General features: G+C 49.7%; 1 protein-coding gene across 1 annotated transcript in view; it reads right to left on the minus strand.

The window, feature by feature from the left end:
* PRTG (protogenin) overlaps window positions 1-23,378 on the minus strand; it is a 119,071-nt gene that overhangs the window by 40,816 nt on the left and 54,877 nt on the right. The window contains exons 10-11 of the mRNA XM_084752883.1: window positions 22,478-22,783; window positions 20,348-20,536 (exon numbers count right to left, since the gene is read on the minus strand). Coding sequence (XP_084609009.1) covers window positions 20,348-20,536; window positions 22,478-22,783 — 495 coding nt within the window. The remainder of the gene's footprint in view (window positions 1-20,347; window positions 20,537-22,477; window positions 22,784-23,378) is intronic.

The raw sequence follows: 23,378 nt of genomic DNA on the forward strand, positions 1-23,378 counted from the left end.
CGCTTATTTATGCCCCTTTGGGAGCCATGAGGTGCGCACGGCTACAACTTACTTACACTCGCTGAGCGCGTCCCTGGGAAATCTACTTTAGTGTTTGCACTGAACATGACAAGTATTTGGTGCAAGGAAGCACTTGGGCCAGGTATAAGCAGTGCATACAAATTCTATCCAAATCATCAGTCTTTCAAATACCTGACAGCAACAGAGGCTTTAGGGATAGTGTGTGTGTGTGTGTGTGTGTGTGTGTGTGTGTGTGTGTGTGAACAACTTCTAGGAATCATCTGTCACCTTTTACCACATGGGACCCAGGTATCACCTCAGGCTTGGCTAGCAAACACCTTTAGTCACTTAGCCATCTCCTGACCCTGGGGTCATTTTTCACTTAAGATGAAAATGCAGGGGCTAACAGAGGGCCTGGTGGCCAAGAGCACTTTGCCTGAGGACCTGAATTTGGGTCTCACTTATCATATGCGCCTGTAACTCCAGAGCTGTGGGAAGTGGAGACAGGGAGATCACTGGGGTTCAGTGAGAGATCCTGTCTCAAGTCTTAAAAGAAATAAGGTAGAAAATGACAGAACAGAACCTCTGACATCTTCCTCTGGCCTGTGGGCACACATGCACATACACTCCACATGGATTATACTCAGCCACTCAAAAAAAAAACAGAGAGCCAGAGAGATGGCTCAGTGGTTAGAGCACTGGCTACTCTTCCAGAGGACCCGGGGTTTGTTGCCAGCACCCACATGGCAGCTCACAATCATCTGTAAACCAGTCCCGAGGGATCTGTTGCCCTCTTCTGGCATCTGTGGCCACCAGGCACACACATGCTGCAATATATACATGCAGGCAAAACATCCATACATAGAAAATAAGTTCTTAAAAAAGGAAAAATGATTTTGATAATTTACTCTGTGATTATCTCTACATCACCCAAAGTCTTGCACCCAGGTGAAAAACCCTAAAGGGTAGGGTCCCCACTGTCCGCCCTGACCAAGGGCAAGGCAGGACCAAACAGATGTGAGACTCTCCAACAATTTCACATTCAGTGAAAATAGTATATTAAAAAAAACATTATTAAAACACAGTATCCTTGAATTTTTCACTGTTTGTTGTCTCCTAGCTAACAACAGTGCTTGTGGCTTTGGCTACAGAGAAGCTCAGTGCTTGACAACTGCATAGAAGTTTTCTTTTCTTTTTTTTTTAAAGTTTATTTATTTTGTGTATACAAGTTATTGTTTTCATGTTCACAAGAAGAGGGCTCTTCTTGCCCCTCTCCAGCCCCAGTAGAACCTTCCGCTAGCAACAAAAAAGGCAAATCTGGATTTCAGTAAATTCTAACCCTTACTTGTCTTTTTTCTCCAATTTATTCATCTAGGTATGATCAATCAAAAAATATTTTAGGGGCTAGAGAGATGGCTCAGCAGTTAAGAGCACTGTCTGCTCTTCCAGAGGGCCTGAGTATAATTCCGAGCAACCACATGGTGGCTCACAACCATCTGTAATGAGACCTGGTGCCCTCTTTTGTCGTGCAGGTAGGCATGCAGACAGAGCACTGTATATATAAAATAAATAAGCATTAAAAATTTTTTTATTAAAAAGAAGTATTGTATAGGCCAGTGAGACCGCTCAGTGGGTAAAGGCATTTGTCATCAGGCTGGTGACCTGCATTTGACCTCTTGGACCCACCTGGTGGAACAGAACAAAGCCATACAAGTTGTCTTTTGACCACCCCCAATACACTCTCCCCCTCCCCTCCCCCCTCTTTCTCACACACACACACACACACACACACACACACACACACACACACACACAAATACATAAATGTGAGTCTAAGATTTGCTTTCGTGTTTATTTGTGTGTGTGTGTGTGTGTGTGTGTGTGTGTGTGTGTGTGTGTGAGTGTGTGTGCGTGTGCGCTCTGGGCAGTCAGAAGTGGGGCATGGAGGCCCTGGAGCTGGAGGTACAGGCGAATCTGAGCAGTCTGACACAGGCACTAGGAACTGAACCCAGGCCCTCTAGGAGAACAGAATGCAAGCTTAACACTCAGCTGTCTTCTTCAGCCCCAATAAATGTAATTTTAAAAAATTCAAGCACATTTTAATCATTATTTTCTTTCAATTAAAAAAAAATTTGTTTATTTATTATGTATACAGTGTTCTACCTGCATGTACACCTACATGCCAGGAGAGGGCACCGGATCTCATCATAGATGGCTGTGAGCCACCATGTGGTTGCTGGGAATTGAACTCAGGACCTCTGGAAGAGCAGCCAGTGCTCTTAGCCTCTGAGCCATCTCTCCAGCCCTCTTCTCTCAATTTTTATGTGTGTTTTTGTACATTATATATGGACATGCAGAGACAAGAAGCAGGTGTCAGATGCCCTAGGACTGACGTTATAGACGGTTGTGAAAAGCCATGTCACTGCGGATCCTTCAGGTCCATTCTGTGTCACTGTTTCAAAGAGATGCGCCCTGGGCCATCCTCAGGCTGTCCACTGCCCATTGTCACGCAGGCCCTGGTCTCTTTACTCTCTTCCAACACAATACTTTAGTTTATAATAACACCTTGTGGGGCAACTTGACAAATGTCCTTGTCTTTCTCTAGAGTGAAGTGTCACAACCAAAGTTGCTTAGAAACACCAGATTCAGAATTTTAGAACAGGCCGGGTGGTGGTGGCACACACCTTTAATCCCGGCAGCTGGGAGGCAGAATGTGAAGCCAGCCTGGTCTACAGAGTGAGTTCTAGAACAGCCAGAGTTACACAGAGAAACCCTGTTTTGGGGGGAAAGAATTTAGAACAATGGTCAGTCTCCAATTTAAAAAATTTGGCTTTCCATTGATAATTTTATCTGTGTGCATGCTCGTAGAAGCCACCTTGGGAGTTAGTCCTCGGGTGTCATCCACCTTGCTTTTTTAGATGAGGTTTCTCACTGGCCTTGGGCTCACAGATTCACCTAAACCAGGCGGCCCACAAGCCCAGAGATCATGCCTCAGCCTCAGCGGCACGGAGATTATAAGTGTTCACCACACCCTGTGCAGCTCTCCTACAGGGGCTCTGGAGACATAATCAGGCCTTCATGTTTATAATACAGCAATCATTTTGCAGATGAAGCGTCTTCCCAGCTGCAATAATTTTATTTTTAATTTTTTCTACTGTATTGCTGAGGAGAAAGCCAGACCTTTGCTCTAAGTGTCCCACCACTTGGCTGTATCCCTGTCCCAGGACTATTTTCACTACCACGTGTGCTTATCATATAGGCCTTCATTTATTTTATATGTGTGGCACACATTTTATTACCTCATTAAAAAATAAAACACACAAAACTATCTTTAAAGGCTAAGACAAAAACATTCTCTCATTAAAGGCCATCCCTTACAGCACCCCCCTCACTTACAGAGAGGACCATTAGAACAAAGCTTAAAACTCATTTGCTTTAAGTTTTTAAAGGACAAAGCTGGAAAAAAAAAACAACCAAAATAAAAGCCACAAAGGTAATTACTGCTGTACTGGAATTTTCTCCCTTCTTTCCACCCAGAAATTTCATTCACACATTAATGGTGGCATTTAAGAACATAATTCTCATCTTCTTTACCTTAGTTCTTTAAGGACTTTACACATCTAAAAATTCCTCACATTTGCCAGAAGCTTCCAGAGTGCTCTGGTGGTCAACACTGGGACAGTACTGACTTAATTTCCTACCAGACCTCTTCCTCTGGTAAGAGACGGCAAGCATTTACCGTGGTTACAGACTTAAAAAACGGGACACTGCAGCGGTTAGCCGAGACTTCCATTCCTAAGAATGACATCTGGAAACTGAGGCCCGAGAAACAGTGAGGAGCCTTTAGTGCCAAGCAGCAGCCGACAAGAAGGAGCCATGCATCTGGACACACAGAAGGGCAGCAGGAAGCAAAAGTGTAAATTCAGTTTAATACACTTCAAAACACAAGCACTGTAGACAATAGTGGGGTAGCCAAGAAGAGGAGAAGGCTATGAGGCTATCAGTTAAATAATTATTAAACAGATCTAATATCATCAGATGGAAAACACAACATTTAAAAAAGTGTCTTTAATCCCATCACTCGGGAAGCAGAGGCAGGCGGATCGCTGTGAGTTCGAGGCCAGCCTAGTCTACAAAGAGAGTCCAGGACAGCCAAGATTACACAGAGAAACCTTGTCTCAAAAATACAATAAAAAATAAATAAATTAAAAAAAAGAAGTGTCGTGATTTGCAGGGCCCCCTGGAATGAAGCTTAAACACACCCCCCACCCCAAGACAAACAGGGAAATCACGTGTTTTGGTTTTTATGTGACTTTGAGCCTCCTTTATCTTTCAATTATGTCCATTTTCTGAAAAGGTTTCCTACCACTTCTTTTTCTCTTAAACAAATAAGCAAAGAAAACAAAAACCAAGTGGGGAAGGACGGATTTCAGTGGTAGCATTTTGCCAAGCAGAGGCCCGGCCCTAGCTTTGATCTGGTAACAGCCCCCAACAAAAGCTGAGACAGAAAATGGAACCAGGCAGGTATTTAAAACAGGACTTTAACTTGATAGAGCTGGCAGAGTGAGGGGACCTGTACAGAGCCAGGCGGTAGCAGGGCATACCCACACCTCCCCACTCCCATGATATCAGACCCTAAAAGTTAACCGGCTTTACAGTCGATTGTGAAATGCATCACAATTGGTATTCCACTCTATGGACCAAAGGAAAGACAAACAAAGCCTCTGTGCTACTTAAAAGACTGGGTCTTCCTCGCTCAGCGCAGCTCTCCACAGGGGCCTGGCTTTATTCAGGACTCCTTTCAGACTAGCGTGTGAAGTGCCTACTGTAAATCTTTGCATGGTGCCAAGGGTCAAAGGGTTATCTGCAGCTACCTGTGTGCTGTGCACTTTTAGGGCACACTGGCTTCTTCATCCTTTTCTCTTTTTCCTAACCATGAACGCAAGCTTGTGGATCATGTAAAGCTAATGTAGGGTCTTAAAAAAAAAAAAAAGTTCGAGCCTATGGATAAACTGCTTTTCTGAGAAAAACTGAACATCAACTTTTCAGTCCTCCACAAAGAGAGACCAGATGCAGCTGAGTGCCCTCCCACCACACAGCTGCTAAAACAGTAAAACTTCAAACCCACAAAAGGGAGAGCCATTTAGGCAAATGCACCAATTTTGTTCTGGGGGAGGCAGCGGTGGGGGAGAAACCTTTTTTTTTTTTTCCTTTAAGTAGCTAGGACACCGGGCTTCTGCTTACACACCGCAGCTCATCTGATTAACTAGACAGATGTTTTTCAGGAAGCGCTGGGCATGCTCCGGAATTTCAAAAGCAGGAGGCTGTTCAAGGCGGGACTTCAAAAGTTCAGGGGGTACAACCCAGCAAATTCATTCTCAAAAATTTTGTTGGGTTTGATATTTTTTGGGGAAAAAACATAACTATTTTTAAAAGATGGCTGCAAACAACTCTAAGAAGTATGAGAGCACGCTATTGTTCTTTTTCTCTCCAAAACATTTTGTTTTTTTCGTATGAAATAAAGCCACATATGGCACATCCCTGCCAGGAGCTCAGTCCCATACCCTATAATGCACAGGAGAAGCTGAGGGACACTACTTCCTGGAGTGCTGTTCAGGTCTCACCTTTGCAATCCCCTGACCCTAAGAGGAGAGACAGCAGCCAGGAGCCTGTGTTCAATGCTGGTCTCCAGAAAGGCTACAGGAATGCTTTGAAACTCGGCTAGGAAGTCTGACTTAGAATAACCTCTGCATTTCTGCCAAACAGAGCTGAGCCCAACCCCATCATTTCTTTTTTTTTCCTCATCAACTGATTTTCTCTTATTCTGTGATGATAATGTTGGTGAATGTGTATAACGTGTCTCGACCATAACCTCCCTCCCTCTCCCTCTGAGGTCACCTCCCTCCCACTCCCTCTGTGGTCACCTCCCTCCCACTCCCTCTGTGGTCACCTCCCTCCCACTCCCTCTGTGGTCACCTCCCTCCCACTCCATAGGGGTCACCTCCCCCCCACTCCCTCTGGGGTCACCTCCGTCCAACTCCATAGGGGTCACCTCCCTCCCACTCCCTCTGGGGTCACCTCCCTCCCACTCCCTCTGTGGTCACCTCCCTCCCACTCCATAGGGGTCACCTCCCCCCCACTCCCTCTGAGGTCACCTCCCCCCCACTCCCTCTGGGGTCACCTCCCCCCCACTCCCTCTGTGGTCACCTCCCTCCCACTCCCTCTGTGGTCACCTCCCTCCCTCTCCCTCTGTGGTCACCTCCCTCCCACTCCATAGGGGTCACCTCCCCCCCACTCCCTCTGTGGTCACCTCCCTCCCTCTCCCTCTGTGGTCACCTCCCTCCCTCTCCCTCTGTGGTCACCTCCCTCCCACTCCCTCTGTGGTCACCTCCCTCCCTCTCCCTCTGAGGTCACCACCCCCCACTCCCTCTGTGGTCACCTCCCTCCCTCTCCCTCTGAGGTCACCTCCCCCCACTCCCTCTGTGGTCACCTCCCTCCCTCTCCCTCTGAGGTCACCTCCCTCCCACTCCCTCTGTGGTCATCTCCCTCCCTCTCCCTCTGTGGTCACCTCCCTCCCTCTCCCTCTGTGGTCACCTCCCTCCCTCTCCCTCTGTGGTCACCTCCCTCCCTCTCCCTCTGTGGTCACCTCCCTCCCACTCCCTCTGTGGTCACCTCCCTCCCTCTCCCTCTGAGGTCACCTCCCTCCCACTCCCTCTGTGGTCATCTCCCTCCCTCTCCCTCTGTGGTCACCTCCCTCCCTCTCCCTCTGTGGTCACCTCCCTCCCTCTCCCTCTGTGGTCACCTCCCCCCCACTCCCTCTGAGGTCACCTCCCTCCCTCTCCCTCTGAGGTCACCTCCCTCCCTCTCCCTCTGAGGTTACCTCCCTCCCTCTCCCTCTGTGGTCACCTCCCTCCCTCTCCCTCTGAGGTCACCTCCCCCCACTCCCTCTGTGGTCACCTCCCTCCCTCTCCCTCTGTGGTCACCTCCCTCCCTCTCCCTCTGTGGTCACCTCCCCCCACTCCCTCTGTGGTCACCTCCCTCCCACTCCCTCTGTGGTCACCTCCCTCCCTCTCCCTCTGAGGTCACCTCCCTCCCTCTCCCTCTGTGGTCACCTCCCTCCCTCTCCCTCTGTGGTCACCTCTCCCCCACTCCCTCTGAGGTCACCTCCCTCCCTCTCCCTCTGTGGTCACCTCCCTCCCTCTCCCTCTGAGGTCACCTCCCTCCCTCTCCCTCTGTGGTCACCTCCCTCCCTCTCCCTCTGTGGTCACCTCCCTCCCTCTCCCTCTGAGGTCACCTCCCTCCCACTCCCTCTGTGGTCACCTCCCTCCCTCTCCCTCTGTGGTCACCTCCCTCCCTCTCCCTCTGTGGTCACCTCCCTCCCTCTCCCTCTGAGGTCACCTCCCTCCCTCTCCCTCTGTGGTCACCTCCCTCCCTCTCCCTCTGTGGTCACCTCTCCCCCACTCCCTCTGAGGTCACCTCCCTCCCTCTCCCTCTGTGGTCACCTCCCTCCCTCTCCCTCTGAGGTCACCTCCCTCCCTCTCCCTCTGTGGTCACCTCCCTCCCTCTCCCTCTGAGGTCACCTCCCCCCACTCCCTCTGTGGTCACCTCCCTCCCTCTCCCTCTGAGGTCACCTCCCTCCCTCTCCCTCTGTGGTCACCTCCCTCCCTCTCCCTCTGAGGTCACCTCCCTCCCTCTCCCTCTGAGGTCACCTCCCTCCCTCTCCCTCTGTGGTCACCTCCCTCCCTCTCCCTCTGAGGTCACCTCCCTCCCTCTCCCTCTGAGGTCACCTCCCCCCACTCCCTCTGTGGTCACCTCCCTCCCTCTCCCTCTGTGGTCACCTCCCTCCCTCTCCCTCTGTGGTCACCTCCCCCCACTCCCTCTGTGGTCACCTCCCTCCCACTCCCTCTGTGGTCACCTCCCTCCCTCTCCCTCTGTGGTCACCTCCCTCCCTCTCCCTCTGTGGTCACCTCCCTCCCTCTCCCTCTGTGGTCACCTCCCTCCCTCTCCCTCTGTGGTCACCTCCCTCCCTCTCCCTCTGTGGTCACCTCCCTCCCTCTCCCTCTGAGGTCACCTCCCTCCCTCTCCCTCTGTGGTCACCTCCCTCCCACTCCCTCTGTGGTCACCTCCCTCCCTCTCCCTCTGTGGTCACCTCCCTCCCTCTCCCTCTGTGGTCACCTCCCTCCCTCTCCCTCTGTGGTCACCTCCCTCCCTCTCCCTCTGTGGTCACCTCCCTCCCTCTCCCTCTGAGGTCACCTCTCCCCCACTCCCTCTGAGGTCACCTCCCTCCCTCTCCCTCTGTGGTCACCTCCCTCCCTCTCCCTCTGTGGTCACCTCCCTCCCACTCCCTCTGTGGTCACCTCCCTCCCACTCCCTCTGTGGTCACCTCCCTCCCTCTCCCTCTGTGGTCACCTCCCTCCCTCTCCCTCTGTGGTCACCTCCCTCCCTCTCCCTCTGAGGTCACCTCCCTCCCTCTCCCTCTGTGGTCACCTCCCTCCCACTCCCTCTGTGGTCACCTCCCTCCCTCTCCCTCTGTGGTCACCTCCCTCCCTCTCCCTCTGTGGTCACCTCCCTCCCTCTCCCTCTGTGGTCACCTCCCTCCCTCTCCCTCTGTGGTCACCTCCCTCCCTCTCCCTCTGAGGTCACCTCCCTCCCTCTCCCTCTGTGGTCACCTCCCTCCCTCTCCCTCTGTGGTCACCTCTCCCCCACTCCCTCTGAGGTCACCTCCCTCCCTCTCCCTCTGAGGTCACCTCCCTCCCACTCCCTCTGTGGTCACCTCCCTCCCTCTCCCTCTGAGGTCACCTCCCTCCCTCTCCCTCTGAGGTCACCTCCCTCCCTCTCCCTCTGTGGTCACCTCCCTCCCTCTCCCTCTGTGGTCACCTCCCTCCCTCTCCCTCTGAGGTCACCTCTCCCCCACTCCCTCTGAGGTCACCTCCCTCCCTCTCCCTCTGTGGTCACCTCCCTCCCTCTCCCTCTGTGGTCACCTCCCTCCCACTCCCTCTGTGGTCACCTCCCTCCCACTCCCTCTGTGGTCACCTCCCTCCCACTCCCTCTGTGGTCACCTCCCTCCCACTCCCTCTGTGGTCACCTCCCTCCCACTCCCTCTGTGGTCACCTCCCTCCCTCTCCCTCTGTGGTCACCTCCCTCCCTCTCCCTCTGAGGTCACCTCCCTCCCTCTCCCTCTGTGGTCACCTCCCTCCCACTCCCTCTGTGGTCACCTCCCTCCCTCTCCCTCTGAGGTCACCTCCCTCCCACTCCCTCTGTGGTCACCTCCCTCCCACTCCCTCTGTGGTCACCTCCCTCCCTCTCCCTCTGGGGTCACCTCCCTCCCACTCCCTCTGTGGTCACCTCCCTCCCTCTCCCTCTGTGGTCACCTCCCTCCCACTCCCTCTGTGGTCACCTCCCTCCCTCTCCCTCTGGGGTCACCTCCCTCCCACTCCCTCTGTGGTCACCTCCCTCCCTCTCCCTCTGAGGTCACCTCCCCCCACTCCCTCTGTGGTCACCTCCCTCCCTCTCCCTCTGTGGTCACCTCCCTCCCTCTCCCTCTGAGGTCACCTCCCCCCACTTCCTCTGTGGTCACCTCCCTCCCACTCCCTCTGGGGTCACCTCCCTCCCTCTCCCTCTGTGGTCACCTCCCTCCCACTCCCTCTGTGGTCATCTCCCTCCCTCTCCCTCTGTGGTCACCTCCCTCCCTCTCCCTCTGTGGTCACCTCCCTCCCACTCCCTCTGTGGTCACCTCCCTCCCTCTCCCTCTGAGGTCACCTCCCTCCCACTCCCTCTGTGGTCACCTCCCTCCCACTCCCTCTGTGGTCACCTCCCTCCCTCTCCCTCTGAGGTCACCTCCCCCCACTCCCTCTGAGGTCACCTCCCTCCCTCTCCCTCTGTGGTCACCTCCCTCCCACTCCCTCTGGGTCACCTCCCTCCCACTCCCTCTGGGTCACCTCCCTCCCTCTCCCTCTGGGGTCACCTCCCTCCCTCTCCCTCTGGGGTCACCTCCCTCCCACTCCATAGGGGTCACCTCCCTCCCACTCCCTCTGGGGTCACCTCCCTCCCACTCCCTCTGGGTCACCTCCCTCCCACTCCCTCTGGGGTCACCTCCCCCCACTCCATAGGTACATGGAATAGATGCACGTACTTTTTAAACTCACTTGAGTCCAATACGTGCTTAGGATGGGCCATGCACTGGGGCCGAGGGAATCTACCAGTAGTCAGATTCTCAAGGAAAAGTGCCTCTCCCTCCCCTAATAGCCACGAATGGCCACCCTCAACTTCCTATGTAAAGTTTCTTTAGTGGAAATGAACAGGGATTCAGCGTTGAGAGCTGTGCCGCTCTATGGCCTCATTTACACATTAAGAATCTTAGCAAAAAAAATTTTTTTAAGGACTCCACTGGAAGATGTACCTCTGAAAAAGACAACATTTGACATTTCACCTGGCACACAGGAAGGGAATCTACAGTGAGGTATGCCCCACCCTCCCTCAATGACATAACTTTCTTTTTAAACAAGCCCACCGACTGGTGTCTTCTGTTCAAGCCTTTGTTATTTTCTCTTAAGGCAGCACTGCCAGAATAACTGTGTCTCTCCAGGCATGCACGGTGGTGTGCACCTTTAGTCCCAGCTCTCTGGTGGCAGAGGCACAGGCAAACCCTGTGAGTTTGAGGCCAGACTGGGGTACAGAGAGAGTTCCAGGGCAGCTGGCATACAGAGACTGTACACCAGAACAAACTCTTTCCTCCTTAAACGTCTTCTTGTCAGGTATCTGTCATAGCAGTGAGAAAAAGAATAATCTATCCCCAGGATACAAAGCTGCTGAGGACACGTGCGCTGAGGGGTCATGACTAAAACCAGAGTCAAGCCGGGTGTGGGACCCAGTGCCTTTAATCCCAGCACCCAGGAGGCAGAGGCAGACTGGTCCACAAGACAAGTCCAGGACAGTCAGAGCTGTTACGCACAGAGACCTTGTCTCCAAAAAACACACCAAAACCAAACCAAACCAAACCAGCAGAACCGATATTTCCTTCTCCCCAGCCTGGCTGTTCTCCTGAAATCCCCCCTCAAAATGGAGCAGTTCATAGTCAGTCAGCCAGCGCTCTCAAGCACCGAGCATCCTTCTACTGTCATCCTCTGAACAGTCACATTTAAATATGGCTGCTGAGAACTCACTGTGCTGGAGGGAAAAAGGCTGGGCCTCAAGCCCCCGCCACCTGATCTCAAAACCCAGTCTTCTGATTTAACTACCGCCACAGCTACGACATACAAAAATTCTATCACGTCTAGACATTTCCATGCTGCCACTGGGTGGGCAAGACCTGCTCCTCCTACCCAATCAGTGGTAATCACTAAGCCGGTCACATCTGTACAGATGTGACTCTGAGAATGCCCGTGAAAGCAGTCATCTGGGATGTCACCCTTTGTGAATGATAGCCCATCGCTCGGCAGAAAGGCACTGAGATTCATCATGGCTGTTTTTTCTGGCTAATATGGGCATGGCTTTTTTCTTTTTGTTGTTTGTTTTTCATCACTATGTACTCTTATACGGGTAGGCTGGACATCTAAGTTGTTTCAGAAGACTCTGAACTGAGCTAGCTATACACTGTGTGCACACTCTTGTGTGAATCTCAGTGTTGTTGTGCGTGGTCCCTGGATACATGCTTGTAGAGGTGGACATCATGTGCCTTGTTTCATCACTCTCCAGGGTATTCCCTTGAGGCTCACAGAACCTGCAGCTCAGGTTAGGGTTCTCAGCTAGACTGGCCAGCCAGCAAGCCTGGCTCCTCCTGTCTCTGCCTCGTCCCCAGTACTGGTCTACAGGCACACACAGCCGTGCCAACCTTTAAAAATGGGTTCTAGTTCACAAGCGCCTATAATTCCGGGTCTAAGGGATCCAACGCCCTCTTCTGGCCTCTTCGGGCACCAGTACTCACAATGTACACACCCACATACACATATGCATCATTAAAAATAAAATAAATCCTTTAAAAAAGAAAATAAGGGCCGGGGAGCCTGGGGGTGTAGCTCAGTGGCAGAGCCCTTACCTAGCACATGGGAAACCCCAGACCCGATCTCTATGACTATCAAAACAAAAACAAAGCAAAACAAACAAACAAACAAACAAACAACCCCCCCCCCAAAAAAAAACCAGCCCTGAACAAAACAGAAACCTACTATTTTGTGGCACATCAAAATTATTATTTTTTCCTATTTCAGTGTCCACAAACAAAGTGGTCAGAAGACAGTCACAGGTTTAAGGGTCTTGCTGTGTATCCCCATGCAGCCTCAACCATCTGACGCCTCCACTTCAGCCTCCCGAGTGCTGGCAAGACAGGTTCATGCTTTCTAAGGCAGCCTCTGTGTGGCAATGGTGATGCTGAATTCCTGGTGGCAGGCACTGGATAGCCCCTGGCTTGAGACTGCCCTAAAAGCCACAGGCTGCTCTCCCAGAGCATTGGAGCTCAGATCTCAGCACCCGTGCAGGGCAGCTCATAACTACACAGCCTCCTGTTCCTGGGGATCTGACACCTCTCTGGCTTCCGCAGACACAATCACCTGCTCATATTCCCTCACCCTCTACATACCCATAATAAAAAAAAATAATAAAGATAAAATCTTGAAAAAAAAATTAAAAGCCCAGCATGGGCTACACAAGGCACGCTGTAGCCTGGACTGGTCTCAAATTCCCCACTACCCTGCCTCAGGCTCGCAAGGGCCGGGACTACAGGTGCCAGTACTGCCAGCAACACCATTTTTTCCTTCTTCCTTAAGATTTTATTATTATTTTTATTTTATGTGTATATGGATAAAGTTTTGTCTGTGTATATGTCTTCGCATCACACACATGTCTGGTGTCCAAGGAATACAGAAGCAGGTATTAGATCCCCTGGGACTAAAAATTATAGACAGTTGTAAGTTGCCATGTGGGTGCTGGGCACTGAAGCTACGTCTGCCGGAAGAGAATTCAGTGCTCTTAACCACTGAGCCATCTCTTCAGCCAGGGCTGTTTCTTTATGTGATCCTTGCCAAGCACAATACTGCTGTGTTTAAAATGTCAAGTCACCGGGCGGTGGTGGCGCACGCCTTTAATCCCAGCACTTGAGAGGCAGAGGCAGGTGGATTGCTGTGAATTCAAGGCCAGCCTGGTCTATAAAGTCCAGGACAGCCAAGGATACACAGAGAAACCCTGTCTCAAAAGAAACAAATCAAAAAAATGTCAAGTTTACTTAATTGTAAACCAGAAGAGGAGGAAGAGGAGGAGGGGGAAGAAGAAGAAGAAGAAGAAGAAGAAGAAGAAGAAGGAGAAGGAGAAGGAGAAGGAGAAGGAGAAGGAGAAGGAGAAGGAGAAGGAGAAGGAGAAGGAGAAGAGAAAAAGAAGAAAAAAGAGGGGCTGGAGAGATGGCTCAGTGGTTAAGAGCACTGTCTGCTCTTCCAAAGGTCCTGGGTTCAATTCTCAGCAACCACATGGCAGCTCACAACTGTCTATAACTCCAGTTCCAAGGGATCTGGCATCTTCATACTAATGCACATAAAATAAAATTAACTAATTATAAAAAAAGAAGAAGACAAACTAGTAGTGGAAGCACAAGTAAAAGTAGAAGAAAAAACTGTTAAACTGTAAAAGGTCAGGGTTATAGGGAGGCCAGGGAATATGGGAACTCTTCCACAGGTGCAGGAAACTAAGACAAAATGTAACTCTCTGCTCACCAACAGAAGCCAGAGCACAGTGAGAGATCCTGAATTTATGGGAGAGAGGGGCAGGGAAGGGAGAACGGAAAGCCGTAGCCCTTCTGTGTCCTCCCTGCGTGCATGTCCTGAACTGCAGACTAGACCCCCTGGGCTTCGGTAGGCCGGATCTGGGCTGTTTATTTCATGAGATTCAACTTTTGTAGTTAGATATTTAACTCTCTTCCCTATGCTCCCGATACCTTCCCTTCTTTCCTTGGGAAAATAAGAAGCAGATGAGGGCCCCACCCTCATGGCCTCATTCAGGCGTATCATGCTCTCACAGGCTCTGTTTCTAAACACTGTACATTAGGGCTGAGGGCTCCAACACAGGGGTTTTGTGAGGACAAAGGAATCCAGGCCACAACACACACAAAACCTAAAGTATTTACTCTCTGGCTCATCAGGAGAAAACTTTGCTGGCCCTTGGCTTAGATATTCTAATCTCAAAGTAGAAAGAAATGCAAAAAATGTAGGCTCCCTCTAAACTCACTGAATAAAATCTGTGGCTTAACAAGATCTATGGTTAATTTTCTCTCTTTCTCTTTCTCTCTCTCTCTCTCTCTCTCTCTCTCTCTCTCTCTCTCTCTCTCTCTCTCACACACACACACACACACACATACACACACACTATATTCCAAGGAATATTTGTTACCTAATGTAATAATCATGATAAAAAATTATATTTGAGAAAAGCTGGTTTGAAGTGGCACACACCTGTAATCCTAACACATGAAAGATGAAAGTAAGAAGATCGGGAGTTCAAGACCAGCCTTGGGCAAATTCCAGACCAACTACGGAACCTTGTCTCAAAAAAAAAAAAATCCATATATCAACAACAACAACAACAACAACAAAACACTTGGGAAATTTTTTTTTCTGATGCAGGTTCCACCTTGGGAGATCACTTCTTCTACCCCAGGCTGGGATCCAACCCAAGGCTTCATTCATGCTGTGCAAGTTCTCTGGCCCTAAGCCACCCTCTCAGCTCTGGGGAAAGAATTGTGTAAGCAGGAACAGCCGGCATCTCTTCCAGGCTTTGGGTGCAGTTTGCAGAGTGTTGAGCTAACCTCTATCTACATCCTAACGTTTGAAAACAGACTGCATTATTATTGTCCTCAGATTAGGCAGAGAATCAGGATTTGTCATTAAGCTGCAGAATTTGAAGTCAGCCCTAAGCAAGAGAGATGCTTACTTAGCTGACATTCTTGCCTGATCTGGAAATGATGGGCTGGACCGTGCTGGGGTGGGGTAGGGACGGGGTGGGGGAGGGCAGGGTGGTACGGTGCGGTGTGGGGCGGGGCGAGGCGGGGCAGTGCAGGGCAGGGATGGGGTGTAGATTCTCAGGGTGACTCCAGGGACACTGGACAACGGGCAGGAGTTTTCCGAATCGAAAGACCGGGCCTGAGGATACACCGCTAGTTGCACTGGCTTGTGGGAACAGATTCACGAACTTCAGGACTTTAAGCCTCCTCTTTTGGCTGCTGAGATGGCTTAGCGGGTAAAGGCACTTGCTGCCAAGACTGACAAGCTAAGTTTTATTCCCAGACAGAACCTATCACTCGGGAGGCAGAGGCAGGTGGATCTCTGTGAGTTAGACCAGCCTGGTCTATAGAGCAGAGTGTCAAGACAGCTAAGGCTACAAAGGGAAACCCTGTCTCAACAACAACAACAACAAAAAACCAAACCAAAACAAAACCAACAACAACAACAACAACAAACAAAAAAGAAACAAAGAAGAGGAATTCTTTTTCAGTCTGCTATCAGGGACATAGATGTCACTAATGTTGTTTTGTTTATTGTGTGATTAACTGTGTGTAACTTAGATGAACACTCAGAGAGTCAAGGAAAAAAATACGAGCAAATCCTGAAGGGCCCTGAGCATGGCAGTCACAATGGGTCCCACAAGCGACTGCATCACAAGCCTAACGCTTGCTCCTCTCCAACAAAGCAAGCCAGACCCCAAGAAAGCCAACAGCTTGCTAGAGCCAAGTCCAAGCAAAGCGGAAATGCTGAATTACTTCCTCTGTGCCATCAAAATTTATCACACTTTATTTCTAAGTGCCAGGGACTGATTCCAGGCCTTATACATATAAAGCAATTATACATTATTTTAAACTTATATGCTACATACCACATGCTATTATTATAATTATGTATCTTTTATATTAATGTATTATAATATATATACATAGTTTTTTAAATTTTACTTTGAAAGACATGAGAATTTCTTCAACCCATGGACAAAGCACCCCACATCTTAAAGAACTGAACTTTGTGGTATTGAGGTAAAATGACCTAAAATATCTCCTGCTAATAATATCAATTAAATTCAGTTAGCTGGGTATTTGCAGGAATATTGGATGCCAATTAAATAGCATTTGGACCTCGTATCTTTTCCTCATCTTTTTTAAAATATTAAAACACTTCCTAACTTACAGATATAAATTTATTTGTCTTTCTTTTCAAACAAAGAAATGTGTATGTTTCTAGGAAGACTGTGTCCCAACAACATACTTTTTAAATTGAAAACTTAATTATCAGAAATGAAAGCTGGAACACGGCAGGGGGTAGGGTCCTTAGAGGTATCGGAGGGGGGTTTGTGTGAGAATGAAATTTTGAGAAAGCAGTTTGTTATACAAAATTGACACTCAACCAGCGAGTAGAAGCACATGGACTCATTTCCAATTGCACTTAGCAAAGCTGACTGTGCCCAGAGCATCTTCCCGAGCACGGCTCTGTGAAAGCCGGCATTCACCAGGCAAGGCGCAAACAGGGCTCCCTTAACCTACTGCCCTCTGGACACATCACTCTCTGTTAAACAGGCAGCCGCTGCCAGATGCTCTGGCTAGAAATGGCCCCAGATGGTCAGCTGTGCCCTTCATAGAACACAACCCTTCCCTTCCCACATTGTAACGCTTGCCTGCCAGGCCGTGGCCAGGCCCGATGGGAAGCTAATAACGAAGATAGAGTCAGGGGTCTCAGGTTAGAAGGCACTTTGGAAGCAGTCTGCTCAACAGCTGAACGGTACTCGAACTCATACAAGTGCATCCCTGCCGGCCACTCCATTACTCCGCGAAGATGCACGGGTCCTGAACCTGCTGCCTAGCAAGGAAGCACCTACAGCTACAGAGGCCTCGTCACCTCGGACTCAAGCTATCGACCATGCAGATGAAATCCACAGTCAGGAAGCACACAGCTACTGAAAGTGATACGGCACGTCCACCATCTCAAAATCATGTGGCAGTTTATGCATTTGAAGTGATTCCAGAGACCTGGAGAAATGGCTCTGTCAATAACATGCTTGGACCTAGTAGCACACATATAAAAACACAACCTATGTACTCCCAGGACTGGGGAGGTGGACAGGAGGTCCCTGGGGCTTGCTGGCCAGTTTACCTAGCCGATCGGTATGCTCCAAGTTCAACGAGGGAACTGGCCTCAAAGGAAGACAACTGACATCAACTTCTGGTTTTCACATATATGTGTATACATGTACCTAAGCACATGAGTAAACACATGCGATCCCACACACCTGAAACAGCATGCTTAACAGACGTCACAGAAAAAATAATATATATATATATATACACATATATATATGTGTATGTATATATATACACACGCACATATATATATATACATATATATATGTATATATGTATATATATATATATACACGATTGATCTGAAACCCATGCGTGTGTGTATGTGTGTCTGTGCATTCACACATCTGTGTGTGTGGATGCGAACACACGCATGCCGAGATGTATGTGTGAAAGTCAGAGGACAACCGCACACCTGGTGGACCCCACCACCACCTTGTTTGGGACAGGAGCTCTTATCAGCCTCCCCACCCTGCCCCAGGCACACCAGGGTAGCTGTCCCACTGCTTTGGGAAGTCTCCTGTCTCATAATAATAAATCTTAGAAAATGTTAAAAGAATTGCCTTTAGCTGGATGTGGTGGCACACGCCTTTAATCCCAGCACTTGGGAGGCAGAGGCAGGTGGATCGCTGTGGGTTCGAGCCCAGGCTGGTCCACAAAGCTAGTCCAGGACAGTCAAGGCTACACAGAGAAACTCTGTCTCGGGGGAAAAAAAAAAGTCTTTAACTGTTGGTTATTTTGTCTTGTTTTTCTGAGACATGCCGCCATGTGTTCCAGGCTGCCCTTGAACTTGCTACACAGGTGAAGATGATCTTAAAGCTCCTTGGCCTCCCTCTCCAGAGTGCTGTCATGACAGGTGTGCACCACCGTGCCCACTTACTGCCGAGGTCTTGACTCAACAGTCCTCTGAGTGTCTTGTAAGAGCAGAGCTTACTTTCCTTTTTGCTTCCTAACCACTTACTCAGCTCTTCAGGGTAAGCTAGCTGGAATGTATGCCCAAGAAGCCTGTCGAGGAATATATTTCTGTTTCTCCTACACACTTCAACTTCCTTAACAATGAGAAAAATCAAAGTACTAAGTTTGATCTACAGATGTTTTTCGGGTTTTTTTTTTTTTGAGACAGGGTTTCTCTGTGTAGCCTTGGCTGTCCTAGACTCACTTTGTAGACCAGGCTTGGCCTCAAACTCACAGCAATCCACCTGCCTCTGCTCCCTGAGTGCTGAGATTAAAGGTGTGTGCTGCCACACCCGGCCTTACACATGTTTTTCTTGTATATTTTTTTAATATTTATTAATTTAATTTAAATTTTAAAATAATTTATTATTTAATTTTATTTTATGTGCATTAGTGTGAGGGCATTAGATCCAGTTGTGAGCTGTCATGTGGGTGCTGGGAATTGAACCCGGGTCCTCTGGAAGAGCAGGCAGTGCTCTTAACCAGTGAGCCATCTCTCCAGCTCTGAGTGTTTTGTCTGCATATATATGTGTGTGTGTGTGTGTGTGTGTGTGTGTGTGTGTGTGTGTGTGTGTGTGTGCGCGCGCGCGCGCGCGCGCGCCTGGCGCCCTTGGAAGCCAGAAGAGGTGTTCAGATCCTCCAGGACTGGAGCTACAGATGGTTATGTGCTGCCACATTAGTGTCCATGTGCTCTGGGAATGACAGTGACAAGCGCTCTTCGATGCCGAGCCAAAGCTCTAGCCTCTACAAATTATTTCTATTTACGTGTCTGCTGAAGTGTCTATGTGTGAGGGCAGGTGATTTACAGGCGGTTGTGAGCCGCCATATGGATTCAGGGAGTCAAATTCTGGTCCTCTGCAACAGCCGTGCATGCTCTTAACCACTGAGCACTCTCCAGCCCTGATCTACGGCTTTCCATCAAATTTCTCACGGCCTGTTTCCTGCTGGACACAAAAGCAAGTCCCCTCTCATCAAGGATGAGCTTGTGGAAAGGGAGGGCACGCCGAGCAGCCGCAGGAGGGCGTAAGCATGGAAGGCGTGGGCCCTAGAGGCCGGGCTGACATCATCGTACCAGTGGATCAAAGAAGCTCGACTCGGGCCATATGTCACTTCTCATCATTTATAAGCTTCGTGACAGAGACCGACAGCAAATTTATTTAACCGAATGCAGATTAAATTAAAAACCGAATAACAAGATTACAAGCAAAACACCATCTGGAAAACTATGGCAAGGGACCATGGGATGCACTTCTGTGTTCCTGTATCCGGGAACAGGTTCACAGCATGTCCTATTGACCCAGGGATGGAAATTGTGAGGCCCTTCACTAGGACCACTCCCCTTACGTCATCTCCAAGAGCTGATAATCTAAAAAGAGAAGCCACAGAGCTTTATAAACTCCTACTGTGTGCATAAGACGCTGCAACAGTCCAGGGCTCCCCGTTGATCTCCCAGTGTGTCTGTCTTGGACCGAGTGTCCCCCCTCCTCTCTCGCCACCGAGCTTGGGATCAGACCTAGGGCTTCGGGCACACTAGGCGCTAGGTGAGCACTCCACCGCTGAGCTCCACCCCAGCCCTTTCCTAATCTGTTACACGTGGAGCTCTTTTCCCACAAGCCAGCGTCTCCGAGAACACAGAGGAAGCCACACACAGGGCCAGTGTTTTACGTCCAGTGCGCCTAAGGGCATGGAGTAAACATTCACAGTCATGTGGGGCAGCAGAAAGGCCGGCATCATACTTGATTTATGTGAACTGTTTCATACCAACATAGCAATTAGGCAAATTCTAAGTTAAACGTACCTACTGCTACTCGGTCGCTTTGCAAAAAACCTTCGCTCTGCAGTCTCACGCTGTTTCATGTGTGTGCGTACAGGCACACGCACATGTGAATGTAGGCATGTGCACATCAGCACACACGTGGAGGACAGAAGGTCACTTTTAGGAGTCAGTTCCCTCCTCCTACCTGGCGTCAGGGGACTGAGCTCAGGGGTCGGGGGGCACACCATGTGCTTCTGCCCACTAAGGCATCTTGCCAGCCCCTACAATCCTACTCTACAGCAGTGCACACCCATAATCATGAGCCAGGAGCTCCCTGCAGGGAAAGCGAGCTTTAGCAAGAGAAACAGCCTCCCTGAGAAGGGGGGGAGGGAAGGGAGGAAGACAACACAGGCAACCTCAGGAGAAGAACCATACGACGACACAGAGAAATGCATTTCTTTGTTGCATCCAGTCAATTCTTCCACGCGATAACCCTTTCCCTGGCGGCCACCGCAGGAGGACACCAACACACTCACCCAAGCCACTGAGGGTATACAGCAGGTCACCGGTGTCTAGGAAAACAGGCCCGTTCTCCTGCTGCCCTTCCTCCTTATAAAACAGCTTGTAGCCCTGAATGGCAGCTGGGTCCTCCGTATCTTGCAGCCACCTCACGGAGATGGTAGTACAATTCAACGGTTCCAAATGCAGCTCAGGAGACTTAGGGGCTGGAAGAGTTCACCAGACAGCACCGTCAACAACCCACAGTCCACAGGACGTCAGAGGGCCGCACCCACCCTTCAAACCTAACCGACAAAGTCCAACCATTACGCTTTGACCTAGTGCTCACAATTTCAGTGACAAGCTGGCAGGATGGTTCAGTGGGTAAACGGCGTTGGTGCCAGATATGATGAACTGAGTCCGACAAAGTAGAAGGGACCAACTCCCACAAGTTCTCTGCTTTCTACACGCGCGCGCACGCACACTCACACACCCATACTACTTTTACAAATTTCACAATGATGTTTAACTTTAGAAATAGAATTTAAAATATACTACCCAAGCCGGGCGGTGGTGGCGTACGCCTTTAATCCCAGCACTTGGGAGGCAGAGGCAGGTGGATCTCTGTGAGTTCAAGGCCAGCCTGGTCTACAGAGAGAGTTCCAGGACAGCCGGAGCAGTTACAGACAGCCAGAGCGGTTACACAGAGAAACCCTGTCTCGAAAAATAAATAAATAAATAAATAAATAAATAATATGCTACCCAAAAGACTGATATGTAAATCACAATATAAGATCTATATTTGTATACATAATTTTGTTTGTTTTTCTCAAGACAGGGTTTTTCCATAACCCTGGCTACCCTGGACTCACTTTGTAGACCAGGCTGGCCTCAAACTCACAACCATCTGCCTGCTTCTGCCTCCCTGAGTGTTGGATTACAGCGTGTGCTACCAGGCCTGGCTTGTAATTTTTTTTTTTCTGAGACAGGGTCTCTCTGTGTAGCCTTGGCTGTCCTGGACTTGTTTTGTAGACCAGGCTGGCCTCAAACTCACAGCAATCCGCCTGCCTCTGCCTCCCAAGTGCTGAGATTAAAGGTGTGCACCCACCACCGCCTGGCTGGCTTGTAATTTAAAAAAAAAAAAGAGTCAATTGCGTAGAACATCTTTCAGTCAAATCAAAACAGACCAGTCACATCAGACTCCACAGCAGTCTGTACATTTGGACCTGTCTTTTGAGCTAATGATTTAAAAGCGCACAAGGCTACTTAGCAGACATCAGTTTCCCTGTTCCTTCTGGTGTGCAGTCTGATGGGACTGATAAGCCACGAAGGTTTCGCTAAGCAGGATTGTTAACAGTGTGAGCAGCAACTCTCCCCACAAATGGGCGTGGGCAAAAAGGTAGCAGCAAACGGAAGTTTAACCAATCGCTCAGTTTATTTATGAGCCTGCGGCCTTGTGCACGGCTAGGCAAACTCCTCCTAACCACACTATAGCCTTACTCTTTTCACACTTTTTTTGGGGTGGTGGGGGGTGGGTTCTCATATTCCACACTGGCTTCAAACTCAGCAGCCACAGGCAACCATGAACTTCTGGTGTTCTTGCCTCTACTTCTCTTGAGAGCTGGAATTATGGGGCAGCAGGTGTGAGCCACTAGAGCTGGAGCAAGCAGTTCCGGGTGTTGAACCCAGGGCGCTGTGCACGTCAGCAAACACTCTACCTACACAGCTATGGCACCAGTCCAAAGGAAAGGCTTGGGGTGGTTGTTTTTTTTCCCCCCAATTAAGTTCATACTCTATGCACTATTTGCAAACATGAAACAAAAAATTAAAATATGGGACGGAGAGATGACTCAACACAGCTATGAGGTCGGGCTGCCCCTTCAGGGGTCAGGGGTCAGTTCCCAGCAGCCACGTGGCAGCTCACAACCACCTGTTACCGAGTCCTGGGGATCTGATGGCTTCTTTTGGCCTCTGTGGGCACTACACACGAGAGGTACACAGACACATCGGCAGGCAAAACACCCATACACATCAAACTGAAAATAAGGATCTTAATGCATATATTTAATATCTACATAGATATAGATAGAGCGCATGTGACTAAGAGTGAAAAACTCTAATTCAAAAAGCACTCTTTCCCTTCCTAAACTGTGCTCGGGAGGCATTACCTTTCACACTTGTGGCTTTGGGCGTCCTGTGTGAGGTCCACACGGAGGACTCTCCCAGGCCCACGCGGGTAGCAGCGGTAACGCGGACCAGGTAGACACTATCAGGCATCAGGCCTTCCAGCAGGTAGTCGTGCGCAGTCCCCGGGAGTTCCACAACTTGGACGGAGTTCTCCGTGCTCAGGCGGAAGGCCAGGCGGTACAGCACCACGCGGCCCCTGCGGTACTTGGCCGGGATGGGCAGCCAGGAGACGAGAATGTCGCTGGGACTTCGACTCGTCAAGCTGATTTCAGGAGGCCTCAGGGGCACTAGTGAAATGAGAAAATATGTTGTTCAAAACGGCTTACAACCAAGTTGCTACTCAGCACAGTGTACGTATGGAATTCTCTTTATGGCAACACTTAACGCGACCACGGTGGAGAGGCTTCCGGCTGAAGCAGAGCGTCTCGGTGACACCGACTTCCGGCCAGGAAGGGAATGCAAGGAGGCGGCAATAAAAGTACCGCCCTCAGTTTGATGAATATAGGCATATTTGCCAAGCATATAATCTGAGACAAAAACCACAAATAAGTCTACCAAAGTCCCTCTGAAGCAAGGGAGAGTATCGCATGAGAGTGAGGAAGCCCAGGGTCCAGAACTGCAACTGAGTTTTCGATATGTAAGAGCCAAGTCTTAAAAATGAATTAAATTCTATTTATTATTTTTGAATGATCTTATTTATTTATGTGTGTACATGTGTGGTCCTGAGCATGCGCTAGTGCTGCATGGCAGCCTCCTCTGAGTTGGAGGGAGAAGAAAGAGATCGTGAGACTCAGAGGGTTACATGAAGTGTCAAGTCTGGAAAGCCCAAGCTTGGAGGAGTCTCTAAGGCCTCTTAACAAAACAACTGCTGGGAGAGGAGAC

The sequence above is a fragment of the Acomys minous genome (assembly GCF_964271855.1).
Source record: "Acomys minous genome assembly, chromosome: 13".
Classification (NCBI taxonomy): Eukaryota; Metazoa; Chordata; class Mammalia; order Rodentia; family Muridae; genus Acomys; species Acomys minous.